Below are 14,179 nucleotides of genomic sequence, written 5' to 3'. Positions count from 1 at the left end.
TGGAGTTAATCATCCATAAGATGCAGGCGTTTGTTGTCATTTTCAAAGGTGGTGGAAAAGGATGATGCAAAAAGTAATTACCATTGATTAAAATACATGAAGCATTATCCTGAAAAATTCTAATCAAATATTTATTCTGCATAATTGTGGAGTGAATGTTAAATTAGTGCTGAAACACTCAGGGAATTTACGTGACAGATTATTGTAATAATAACATTCACAGCGTTCATTGAATTTTATTGTTTGTTCCTGGTGGAATTGTTTTTAGTTTATTTCCATCTGGTTTCTATACTTCTTCTATTTAGAAAAGAATGAAGTAGCACACATTTTGGTGAGCAGAGTTCATGCAAAAATCTAGCCATCCATTTTATAACTTGAGTCTAAAGGCAAAACAGTTTCTGGCATGTGAAAAATCCCACTTCTATCATTCATCAGTGATTAAATAATCCTAAAAATAACAAAAACTAATTCTGAGATAAATAACCCGAACGTTCTTTAGGGGTCAAAGTTTTCACCACCACACAGTGGAATGGGAATATTACAAAAATGCACAATTTTCAAACTCAATCAGCTTTTAGGCCAAATGCTGATTGGGTATCTTTTGTCATATTGAATAAATAATTTGTTTTTTGTTGTGAGGTAACATTCTGAAATATCTGTAGCTAAACTTAGAAAACTAATAGTTCAGCATGCACTGAAAATTCCAGCTGCTTTGCTTTTTCCTTAATGCTTACATGACACAGCAACATCTCTCTGCAACCTTGCTGTTTTCACGATTCCTCAATGTAACTGATGGGGCAGAGAATTCATTTCTATTTCTATTTATACAATCTGAGACACAGAATACAGAGGTGGTACTGAAGCTAAGATTGGCAATTAGGTTGGTTCTGAGGTGCTCGTGCTTTCACCAACTAGGTGGCAGAGTTTTACTAAAGCTATTCTCTGATATGTATACCATACTTGTAATGCGCTGGCAACATGGATCAAAGCTCAAAAGCAAAATACTGTGGAGACTAGAAAGCCATCACAAAAAAAACAGGAAATTCTGGAGATACTAGATGTCCTGAAAGGCCATTTATTCAAAGTATTGGGTTGGACTTTTTCCACAGGGCTGGAAGTGCAATGGGAACTGTATCTGTTTTTGGGTTAGAAACTAGTGTGTAACTGGCAAACAATCAAGATTAGGAGGTTAACAGAGGTTAGCCCTTAATTGATGTGTGATGGGCTTCCTGGTCAATTTGAGCCAGTTGGAGTGGGCATGCAAGTGGATCGGATAGAGTGTGGCCTCATTTCGACTCCCTGTGGCAGCTTGTGCTGACACTGTTGATTGTTCAGAGGGAGAAATCTACTGACAGTGCCAAAACCTTCCACAGAACCAGAAGGGATTGAGCACGTTGTCACAAGGGAGTTGGAAATCTGGCACCCATCGCAGGGCTGCCCCTCACTTCACCAATTAATTTGGGTCAAATGTTGGAAGCATCAGGGAGAGGATGGCAGTGGAAGGGCATCCCATCATGGAGCAGGAGCACCTCCCCCATTCAGCATCATATCTCTCCACCTCCTCCTCCTTAGATGAGTTACCACTTGCCGCGGCCTCAATGTCTTCATGTTACACACCTCTCTGTGGGCTCATTTTCATGTACAATGCAACAGACCACCGTAATGACTGAGACCCTTATAAAGGAGGTATTGGAGGATTCCAGGCCAATGCGAGAAGCTTGATTGGCTGCTCATTGGTTGACAACCTAAGCAGGTGGGACTTGTGCACTTCTGTCTGGAGCTCTCCTAGGATGGGGCAACTGTTTTTAAAGAATATTTCTTGTCCCCTCACATCCAGCTACAGACTTAGAGTCATAGAGTCATAGAGATGTACAGCATGGAAACAGACCCTTCGGTCCAACCTGTCCATGCCAACCAGATATCCCAACCCAATCTAGTCCCACCTGCCAGCATCCGGCCCATATCCCTCCAAACCCTTCCTATTCATATATCCATTCAAATGCCTCTTAAATGTTGCAACTGTACCAGCCTCCACCACATCGTCTGACAGCTTATTCCATACACGTACCACCCTCTGTGTGAAAAAGTTGCCCTGCAGGTCTCTTGTATATCTTTCCCCTCTCACCCTAAACCTATGACCTCTAGTTCTGGACTCCCCGACCCCAGGGAAACGACTTTGTCTATTTATCCTACCCATGCCCCGCATAATTTTGTAAACCTCTATAACATCACCCCTCAGCCTCCGACGCTCCAGGGAAAACAGCCCCAGCCTGTTCAGCCTCTCCCTGTAGCTCAGATCCTCCAACCTGGCAACATCCTTGTAAATCTTTTCTGAACCCTTTCAAGTTTCACAACATCTTTCTGATAGGAAGGAGACCAGAATTGCATGCAATATTCCAACAGTGGGATGTAGTGAAGATCTGAGGCAGCCTGACCTGGTAAGCTCAAGGTAAAGTCGCTTTTGTTTTACCAGACCATATGGCTTCACTCTCATGAGAGACAGAGAGAGAGTGACAACTGGTGGGGTTTAACTTGAGGGTTACCACAGCTCAGGTGAGGGTAGAGGTTGAGAAGGAGAACCCTCCACGGTAACCTCAGCTGGTGTCAGAATTGAACTCATGAAGCCAATATCACTCTGCATCACAAGCCAAACGTCCAGCCTGACTTGAAGGAAAATGAAGGACACATAACAGCAAAGTAAGTGCACACATGGAGGACATTCTTGCTATGTTGCAGACCAACTGAATGTTTAGAGAGTGGGACCATGCCCTGTAGAAGACTCTTTTTAGCTACTCACTCAGCATCTTGATGGTAACTTGGGTGCAACTGACAATTCCCCTGCACTGGCAATTGGAGGTGCGGGCAACTCAATGCCTTCTGTCCTGCAGGGCCATGCCTGTTGACACATGAATCTGATGTTTCTGAGGAAAAAGGACAGTGAGAAGTGGTGGTATGCAAACATTTGCAAGCCACTGAGGTCCATAGCTTATATTTGAAAGAAGGCAGAAATGAAGAGGTTCAAGGCAACTTGCAAGACTGTGAGGTGTGAGCCTTCAGTAAGAAGGGAACAGACTCCTGGCTGTGGGATCGAGTCTCCTGTAGCACTGGCTCCTGGTCACCTTCAGTTAACTCCACCCGATGGATTAGCTCCTGTTTGGGATTGACACGTATTGCCTTCTTGCCCCTCTTTCTCGTCCATATCATCTATTGCCAATACTTCCTTTAAGAATATTATCACTCATTATCACAGGGCCAAACTTAGATAGTTGCATTCCTAATGCCAATTGCAGCCTTTTTATTGGACCACAGGTTATTTAGTGCTAATCACAGGCTTGTTTCTGCTCTCCTGTGCCCATAAGCTCTGAAACTCAAGCTCCAGCTAGAAGGCAATAGTGAGTCCCCAGAACCAAGGGCAACTGCTCACCAAATGCAACCACACCCTGTCCATTATCCTTTTATAAGCAGGTGTAATGTCCAGGAGAAGCTCTAACTGGCTGTTTACTTTTTATTCTTCTCCCTTCAGCTCACATGCAATAGAAAAAATTCTTATGCTCCTTCAGATATTCCATGCTTTAACTTCAGCAAATTCTTAACTTGCCTTTAAACTGTTTTAAATGGCCTCAATCCCACCCTTGGCTAACAATGGAGTCAAGTTAGGTAAAGGGGCAGTACAAAGAGATCTGGGTGTTCTTGTACACCAGTCAATGAAGGCAAGCATGCAGGTACAGCAGGTAGTGAAGCAAACTAATAGCATGCTGGCCTTCATAACAAGAGGGATTGAGTATAGAAGCAAAGAGGTTCTTCTGCAGCTGTACAGGGCCCTGGTGAAACCACACTTGGAATATTGTGTGCAGTTCTGGTCTCCAAATTTGAGGAAAGACATTCTGGCTATTGAGGGAGTGCAGTGTAGGTTCACGAGGTCAATTCCTGGAATGGCAGGACTATTTTATGTTGAAAGATTGGAGCGACTGGGCTTGTATACCCTTGAGTTTAGAAGACTGAGAAGGGATCTGATTGAGACGTATAAGATTATTAAAGGATTGGACACTCTGGAGGCAGGAAGCATGTTTCCGCTGATGGGTGAGTCCCGAACCAAAGGACACAGCTTAAAAATAAGGGGTAGGCCATTTAGGACAGAGATGAGGAGAAACTTCTTCACCCAGAGAGTGGTGGCTGTATGGAATGCTCTGCTCCAGAAGGCAGTGGAGGCCCAGTCTCTGGATTCATTTAAGAAAGAGTTTAATAGAGCTCTCAAGGATAGTGGAATCAAAGGTTATGGAGAAAAGGCGGGAACAGGATACTGATTGAGGATGATCACCCATGATCATAATGAATGGTGGTGCAGGCTCGTAGGGCAGAATGGCCTACTCCTGCACCTATTGTCTATTGTCTATTGAATATCTAGGACAGCATTCTGTAGCTAATACACTGGCTTGTGCTTGTATTTCTCTGAGCACCTGTCCCATCCCCACCTCCATTTTCTATCTTCATGGATGCAAGGGGAGGCTGAAAATGTAGTCTATTAACTTGTTTGCCTCACAGATATTCCCTGACTTGAGTGTTTATCGTACATTCTGCTTTTCTGAAAAGTTCAAGACATTCTTCAAATTGTGGAAGTTGATAGGCAATCAACAATCAAGATCATCACAGAATCATCAAACTGCTTTACCATAGAAGAAAACTATTTGTCCATTGTGTCTATATTATCTCCTTGAATAAACATTCCACTTAGTGCTATTCTTCTTGCTTCTCCCTTTAACATTACACATTCTTCCTTTTCAACTAGCAGCCTGATTCCCTATTCTATGTCTTGATTAAACTTGCCTCCACCATATTCTCAGACACTGCTTTCCAAATATTAATAACTCATTGCATTAAAAAAGGCTTTTCTCATTTCACTATTGTTTCTTTTGCCAATCACTTTAAATCTGTGTACCTTATTCTCAATTCTTTCACGAATGAGAACAGTTTCTCCTGATCTATTCTGTCCAATCTCCACATGATTTTGAACACCTCTATCAAATTTCCTCTCAACCTTCCTTTCTCTGAGGAAAAGGAGTTATAACTTTTCCAAAACTATCTTCATAACTGAAGTTCCTCATCCCCAGAATTCTCATGACTCTTTTCAGGATTCTCTCCAGAATGAGTGGGGCACAGAACCCAATGCAATACTGAAACCAAACGAGTATTGTGTGTTCATGGTGGCTCAGTGGTTAGCACTACTGCCTCACAGCACCAGGGCCCAGGTTTGATTCCAACCTTGGGCGACTGACTGTGTGGAGTTTGCACATTCTCCCCGTGTCTGCGTGGGTTTCCTCCGAGTGCTCCGGTTTCCACCCACAGTCACAAAGATGTGCAGGTCAGGTGAATTGGCCATGCTAAATTGCCCAAAGTGTTAGGTGCATCATTCAGAGGGAAATGGGTCTGGGTGGGTTACTCTTCGGAGGTTCGGTGTGGATTGGTTGGGCAGAAGGGCCTGTTTCCACACTGTAAGGAATCTAATCTAAATATACAAGTGCTGAGGGATGATATTCCTGGAAATACATCCAGGGAAGTTATTTGGGGGTGGCATGGTGGCTCAGTGCCTCACAGCACCAGGGACCGAGGTTCAGCTTCTAATCTAATCTTGCTCTTGCACTCTGATCCCTGAATTAACAGAGCCTCAGATGCAGTATGTTTTATTAACGGCGCTCCCAGCCTGTTTTGCAACTTTCAATGACTTTGACACACACAGACTCAGGTCCTTCTGCACCTGCACCCCTCTTTATCGTTTTACTTCTCATTTTATTTTTTTTTTCTTTATGTTCTCCCCACCAAAATGAATCATTTCACATTTCTCTGCATTGAACATTATCCGGCACCTGTCCACCCACTCCACCAACTTGCCTGTGTTATTTTGAAATTCTACACTTCATATTCAGAGTTTAACATGCTTACCATCTGCAAATTTTGAAGTTGTGTCCTGTGTACCAAATTTCAGATCATTACTATATGCCAGGAAAATCAAGCACCCCAGTACCAACTCCTGGGGAAATCCACTCCAGCCCAAAAAAAACCACCACTGCTTTCCCTCACTTTGACAATTCAGTCTATAGGTTGTTACAATAACTTATGTACCATGAACTATATCTTTGCTCATTTCTATGCTGGGCCCCTTGCTGAGATATTTATATCACTGATAATCACAGGTGAGGTGCTGGAAGACTTTAAGTTGGCTAATGTGGTGCCACTAGAGAGGAACCTTGATTATCCAGCATTTGATTATCGGAATATCGGATTATCCGGCAACATCACAATGTCCCGATGCTCAGCTAAACAATGTTATCGGACATTCGATTCTCCAGAATTCAATTAACCAAATGAAATATTCCCCACCCATGTCCTTTGGATAATCGAGGTTGCTCTGTATTTAATAAAGGTGGTAAGGAAAAGCCAGGGAGGTTCAGACCGGTGAGCCTGACCTCGGTTGTGGACAGGTTGTTGGAGAGAGTCCTGAGGGACAGGATTTACACGTATTTGAAAAGGCAAGGACTGCTTAGAGACAGTCAACATGGCTTTGTGCGTGGAAATCATGTCTCATTAACTTGATTGAGTTTTTGAAGAAATAATAGAGGATTGATGAGGGCAGAGCAGTGAATGTGATCCATATGGACTTCAATAAGGTGTTTGATAAGGTTCCTCATGGTGGATTGGTTAGCAAGGTTAGATCACATGGAATACAGGGAAAACAAGCCATTTGGATACAGAACTAGCTCGAAGGTAGAAGACAGAGGGTGGTGGTGGATGGTTGTTTTTCTGACTGGAGGCCTGTGGCCAGTGGAGTGCCACAACAATTGGTGCTGGGTCCACTACATTTTATCATTTATATAAATGATTTAGATGTGAGCATAAGAGATATAGTTAGTTAATTTGCAGATGACACCAAAATTGGAGGTGTAGTGGACAGCGAAGAAGGTTACCTCAGAGTACAACAGGATTTTGATCAGTTGGGCCAATGGGCTGAGAAGTGGCAGATAGAATTTAATTTAGGTAAATGTGAGGTGCTGCATTTTGGAAAGGCAAATCAGAGCAGGACTTATACACTTAATGGTAAGGTCCTGGGGAGTGTTGCTGAACACAGAGATCTTAGAGTGCACGTTCATAGTTCCTTGAAAGTGGAGTTGCAGGTAGACAGGATGGTGAAGAAGGCATTTGGTATGCTTTCCTTTATTGGTCAGAGCATTGAGTATAGGATTGGGAGGTCATGTTTCAGCTGTACAGGACATTGATTAGGCCATTTTTGAAATACTGTGTGCAATTCTGGTCTCTCTCCTATCAAAAAGATGTTGTGAAACTTAAAAGGGTTCAGAAAAGATTTACAAGGATGTTGCCAGAATTGGAGGATTTGAGCTGTAGGGAGAGTCTGAATAGGCTAGGACTGTTTTCTCTAGAGTATTGGAGGCTGAGGGGTGATCTTGTAGAGGATTATAAAATCATGAAGGGCATGGCTAAGGTAAATATACAAGGTTTTTTTCCTTGGGGTGGGAGGAGCCCAGAACTAGAGGACATAGGTTTAGGGTGAGAGGGAAAACATTTAAAAGGGTCCTAAGTGGCAATGTTTCCACACAGAGGGTGGTGCGTGTATGGAATGTGCTGCCAGAGGAAATGGTGGAGACGAGTACAATTGCGACATTTAAAAGGCATCTAGATGGGTATATGAATACGAAGGGTTCAGAGTGATATTGGCAAAGCGCTGGCAAATGGGACTAGATTAGGTTAGGATAACTTGTCAGCATGGACAAGATGGACCGAAGGGTTTGTTTCTGTGCTGCACATCTCTATTGTGAAACATTATATCAAGTGATTTCTTAAAGTCCATCTATACAACAGCATTGATCAACCCTGTCTATTACTTTCTCTTTCTTGCTGAACAGGAAACACATTTCTATAGAAAATTATACTGAACACAGTCTGTGACTCACACCCTCAATACTCTGTTTTCTCTCCACGGATGTTGCCAGACCTGCTGAGTTTCTCCAGCAGTTTCTGTTTTTGCTTGTTCTGAACACACTTTAGGAACTCTTTAGGAACACTTCAACCATCTCAGACTATATTCAGATAATACCAAAATATAACTGTTCTACCACCTTTGCATCTCCCTGTAATAATTAAGAGAGAATATTGTTTCAAGCCCACACATGAAACACATATATTTCCACAACACTTGGGAATTTATAACATTCTTCAGCAATTCATTCGAGTTTGGCTAGTATGCTTTTTTAAATCTACTTTAGACCAGCTTTTCAATTTAAATGAATGATATAAAAGAATATTAAAATGTATAAGTGCACCAAGTGGCCTGGTGATAGCAAAGTTTGAATGATAGGCATTGTATTAGTTTAATCTGGGGGAATTCATTAATTCACTAATCATAAAACGCAAATGATTAAACCATCTACGATATGCAATGAAACCTTTGAGTTATATTATTATGTTCTGACTCAGTATCCATTCTTTTGTTTAAATAATGCATGCTAAAATTTCATTGCGGCCCATTTTTGTGTGTAGGAATCATGGCTCACGACCTGCCTATACATGCTGCCATTAAGGCTTGTAGAAGACAGGTTTGATGCTGCTTTTTCATTTACCAGATTATATGGTTGGTCTGAGCAATACTCATCTCACTGGCTGGCAGTGTCCTCCGCAGGGATTGAGTATTGTGCTCTAATCTCATGTGGCACAACCAGTGTCTTAAAGACAATCCATCTCTCTGAAAGGGAGGCTGCTCTTGCTAGAAGAGAAGTGATGGTGACTCCATGTGACTGACTGTAAGGAGATGTAAAATGGAGCATCGGAAAAGACTGAAGGTTCCCAGGTGCACAGCTGCAGATTTTCATGATGAAAGTGCATTGCAGGAGAGCAGTCATGTTCACAAGATGGAGGCAGACAATGCTCAAGACCCACTCACCAAAGGGATTGGGAGCTGGTGGGGAGAGAGATCAATGCAAGGAATCTGGACCAAAGAATTGGGCAGCAGTTCCCCAAGAAATTTGATTACCTTATGCTTGTAGTTAAGCTCAATGAATGAATCTTTAAAACACCTCATATCTCTGACATGACTAACTCTCACCATGCAGCGCACCACATTCCCAACACTCACCAATCAGTCCTCCCTGGCACACACAGCTCATAGCTAACACCCATGTTACTCTCACCTACATTCCAGTGATGCAAACCTCACATTAGCTATTCCTGTGTTCACATTACCTACAGTAAGCATGTAATCCAAATATAGTACTGCAAATCACTGAGATCTTTCCTCCTTTAATGCAGCATAAGAAAATCCTCTATTCCCATTTTCTTCCCCATGGGTCAGAGTCCTTGTAGACACAATGCACTGCAGACACTTCAAATACTACAGTGAAGATATTTTTATAAGACCAACTTGCCTGCATTAACTACTTTAGCTACAATATTACTGTATCTTCCTCCTCTTCCCCACAACCAGATTGCAAAATTCCATCATGATTATGATTTGAGGTTACAAAGGAAAATTGCACTTGTGCTTGAAGTTGGACTGACATGCAGAAATACATTCGGGTGTAACTTAGTACCAAGCCTACTACTGCTTGATCCTATGCAACCTCCTGAAGAAACTCCATTGCACTTAATTTCCATTGTTTTTACAGTCATCTCAGAATGAGGTATAAACACTATGATACTCTGATCAGTAAGTACTGGTGTGAAATAATTTTTGCAGTAATGCAACTTTAAACATAAAGACTACGCTCAGCATTTTACAAATTAGATTAGATTAGATTAGATTAGATTACTTACAGTGTGGAAACAGGCCCTTCGGCCCAACAAGTCCACACCGACCCGCCGAAGCGTAACCCACCCAGACCCATTCTCCTATATTTACCCCTTCACCTAACACTACGGGCAATTTAGCATGGCCAATTCACCTAACCCCTGCACATTTTTGGATTGTGGGAGGAAACCGGAGCACCCGGAGGAAACCCACGCAGACACGGGGAGAATGTGCAAACTCCACACAGAGAGTCGCCTGAGGCGGGAATTGTACCCGGGTCTCTGGCGCTGTGAAGCAGCAGTGCTAACCACTGTGCCACCGTGCCGCCCAAATGTTGCTAGATACATTTTAATTTGTTTTTTTAATATCACTGCGTTCAGTTAAATCAAGAAAAAGTTGCTTACTTCAGTCACTAGTTTTAAAGGACCAGTCATGGAACCAAGCTCAAGAAAAAGGAAAAGACAGCATCGGATGATTTCCATAATAGCTACACCAGATCTGTTGACATTGGAAGGAACACAATTAGTGATTAGTGAACATTAACAAAGCCAAACTGTAAAAATAAGCAGAACAATGAAGTTTTACTCATAAAGGTAAAAAATGATGGCACAAAAATGATCTACCAACACAAATAGCAAAAGATAGAAAGCATGTGAAACTAAATGAGACTGATAGAATGGAAGGAAGCTTTAAATGACAGGTTTACATAATTTCAAATTGTTCAAATCTAGTGCATATCACAACTGAAAAATCAAGTGGTAACTGTACCAACAGCTACAGTCTGAGGTGATTTTCATAATTATCCATATGATAAGATGCAAAGTTAAACTATTTAAAAAGATATTACTTACAGGGGAGGAAATGATGTCAGGCCATTTTAGGAGGGATGGAATCATCATAATAAAGCAATACCACTTTAAAAAGCCTATGAAGTGTCTCAAATGGCATCTCAACTCATTAGGAATCTTTTCCCAGTTTTAATGGGAAAGGAATTGAGAAATGACAGACAAAAATGGAAATAGAACCCACGTGCAGAAATAAGTTTGCAGATCAGACAGAACATGATAGCAACACTTCATGTTTGCCAAAATCAAAGACCTGCCTGCTCTTCAGTATAGAGCTGTTATATTCAAACACCCAAGACACTACACAATACATGGTGTCATCCTTTTGATTCAGCATTCAGTCAGGAGATGCAAAAGAGATTCATGGTACAGCTGAGTGGAATTGTCCTTACAACTGGTAGCCTTAGTTTCCAATACGGCTGCTATTGCCTTTACAGCATTTGCAGGAAATGAAACAGTTCGCGCTTGCATCTTTGATAAGCCAGATTCTGAGAAACACTTCGATGTACCAGGTCTTTGAGAAATAGTTGGTGACATTGAGTCATAGAATCATAGAGATATACAGCACGGAAACAGACACTCGTCCATGCCGACCAAACATCCCAACCCAATCTAGCCCTACCTGCCAGCACCCAGCCCATATCCCTCCAAACCTTTCCTAATCATATACCCATTCAGATGCCTTTTAAATGTTGCAATTGTACTAGCCTCCACCACTGCCTCTGGCAGCTCATTCCACACACGCACCAGCCTCTGCATGAGAAAGTTGCCCCTTAGGACTCTTTTACATATTTCCCCTCTCACCCTAAATCTGTGCCCTCTAGTGCTGGACTCCCCCACCTCTGGGAAGAGACTTTGTCTATTTATCTTTTCCGTGCACCTCATGATTTTATAAACCTCTATAAGGTCACCCCTCAGCATCCGACGCTCCAGGGAAAACAACCCTAGCCTATTCAACCATTCCCTATAGCTCAAATCCTCCAATCCTGGCAACATCCTTGCAAATCTTTTCTGAACCCTTTCAAGTTTCACTACATCCTTCCGATAGGAAGGAGACCAGAATTGCACGCAATATTCCAACAGTGACCTAACCAATGTCCTGTACAATCGCAACATGACCTCCCAACTCCTGTACTCAATACTCTGACCAATAAAAGAAAGTATACCAAACGCCTTCTTCATTACCCTATCTACCTGCGACTCCACTTTCAAGGATCTATGAACCTGCATTCTAAGGTCTCTTTGTTCAGCAACACTCCCAAGGACCTTACCATTAAGTGTATAAGTCCTGGCCTGATTTGCCTTTCCAAAATGCAGCACCTCATATTTATCTGAATTAAACTCCATCTGCCACTCCTCAGCCTATTGGCTCATCTGATCAAGATCCCATTGTAATCTGAGGTAACCTTCTTCGCTGTCCACTACACCTCCAATTTTGGTGCCATCTACAAGCTTACAAACCATACCTCTTATGCTCACATCCAAGTCATTTATACTTGGACAGGAATAGTCCATACATACTTTTCATCATCAGCTTTTGTATAGCACCAGAGACACATCCTTGGTACAGCAGCCAAAATACCACTCACACAATATTCACGGCTGATTCCCTGTGTCTAATACCTCAGCAGATTTAAGGCATTTGTGGCTTTGACTTTTAAACTGGAATTACAGATAGCTTTTTTCTGGAGCTATCATATACATTAATGTTAAAGTACTCAGCTTCAACTAACATGTTCAGGGTTTTATCCGAACACTTCAGTTCTGGGGCTAACACTAACTCCTCATTCTAAGGGTCACTATATGACTTTCCTTTCTCAGGAGCACTGGTCTGTACAGACATCCTAATTCAATGATAGCACAGGACTGCTCCACACAAATTAAAGAAGTGAAGCTAAATGTCTCTCTTTCTAAGCTATGGATGTTTTCTTTAAGCTTAACAATACAGGTCTGGATATCTCTAACAAGTCTTGAGGCCCCACTATTTGCCTTCCTGAGTCACAAAAGAGACTAAAATAAACAGAAGTTCATAAATGTTGTACAAATCCCATTCAGACTCAAGCTACAGTTTCTAATTTAAAACACAGTATCTCATAATTATAATCAATAATATTGAAGATTGTGCATCAAACCAACAGTTAGCATCACAAGTACTTTGATGATACAGCTAGTTACCTTGTATTTGGGCTATAAACCCAAACCTTGATCCAGCTAAGAATTGGACAGGATTGGAAATTAATAGAAATCAAGTGGTACAAATTTCCATATAATTCCAGCTGAAATCATGTCCCTTCTGCACCTGCTTTTGGAATGCAACTGAGACGAAAATCAAACCCAGTATAATAGAAATAAGAAATGAAGCAGTTAATAGAAAGAAAATTATGAAATAAGGGTATAAAGAGAGAAAGCCATAATGAAAGAGAACCAATTATTTTGGTAACTTCAAAAATAAAATTCTCTTGCCTGTTCTCCATCATCAGTCCAACAGAACTCAACGTGAGTATTACATATCCAATTCCCAAGAGGATTGTGAATTCTGATAGAACCTATTTAATCAAGCAAAAATAAATTCTCCTGTCAAAAGGAAACTGAGGTTGTCATCATTGGGTTAAAAGATTTAAACACATTTTGAAACAAGTTTGACCCAAAATTGTATGGCAATTTAGCAAATAAAGAGTATGTCTGCAGGCTACAACAGCATTTAAAACTCACAAGATAGGTTATAATATGCTATTTTATTTGGCAATCCTATTCATTGATATATTTTAATTTTACTTTGTCTGCCAGGGGAAGGTAGAACAATTTCAGAATATATTCACTATGCTCCAAGATGCTTGTATGTTATGCAATGAGGCATGAAAAAGTTAAACTAAATATCTTAATGGGACAAAAAGAAGTAGGAACCAACATACCAAAGGAATAGAAAAGAAACAAATTATATTCATATTGCATCTTAACACATCCTCAAAGAATTTCAAAACACTTCCCAGTCAACAAATCACTTTGATTTTATGCAGAAAAATGCATTTTTATCAGAGTAACGTCCCACAAAAAAAGGGACAGTAATTAACCTGGTTAGTGTTGATAAGAGAGACAAGTTGCCACCTTGCAATCAGAACACACACAAGAATGTCAAATTTCAAAAGATCACACCATATTATATTAAAGAGGAAAAAAGTGATAATTGTTTGTCAAGTCAATTCCAATGAAAGCATGGACTTCCCAAATCTCCTACAACATTTGAAAATGCACAAGATGTAATAATTCCTTTTGTTAATGGTGTCATATCACAACAATTGGCTGATTTGTTTCTTTACAAAGGCAGGACACAGATCATACTGCAAACTCAAAATAAACATCTACTGTTTTTTTGTAATTCTGCAATTGGGTAACATTTGCTGAACAGTCCTGAGTGTTCAATAGCTTACTTACAATCACTTTAAGATAATCAGTGGAGTTTGTAATCTGGATCACTTAAACTTGCTCGAGTGGTATAGTTCATATGACAGGATCCATTCTCGCAGTCGGATTAACATGTGCTTTG

General features: G+C 41.1%; 1 protein-coding gene across 3 annotated transcripts in view; it reads right to left on the bottom strand.

Annotated features, from left to right (window-relative positions):
- agmo (alkylglycerol monooxygenase) overlaps positions 1 to 14,179 on the bottom strand; it is a 367,646-nt gene that overhangs the window by 85,027 nt on the left and 268,440 nt on the right. For 2 of the 3 annotated variants that reach the window (XM_087987110.1, XM_043689826.2), the window contains exons 11-12: positions 13,099 to 13,181; positions 10,195 to 10,288 (exon numbers count right to left, since the gene is read on the bottom strand). In XM_087987110.1, the coding sequence (XP_087843236.1) occupies positions 10,195 to 10,288; positions 13,099 to 13,181 (177 nt within the window). The remainder of the gene's footprint in view (positions 1 to 10,194; positions 10,289 to 13,098; positions 13,182 to 14,179) is intronic. The other variant, XM_043689829.2, reaches the window with a different exon arrangement.

This window comes from Chiloscyllium plagiosum, unplaced genomic scaffold (genome assembly GCF_037043375.1).
Source record: "Chiloscyllium plagiosum isolate Xiang-an unplaced genomic scaffold, Cpla_swu_hap1 HiC_scaffold_5, whole genome shotgun sequence".
In the NCBI taxonomy this organism is placed as follows: Eukaryota; Metazoa; Chordata; class Chondrichthyes; order Orectolobiformes; family Hemiscylliidae; genus Chiloscyllium; species Chiloscyllium plagiosum.
Note: the sequence above shows the minus strand (reverse complement) of the source record. Positions and strands in the feature narration are given on the sequence as shown.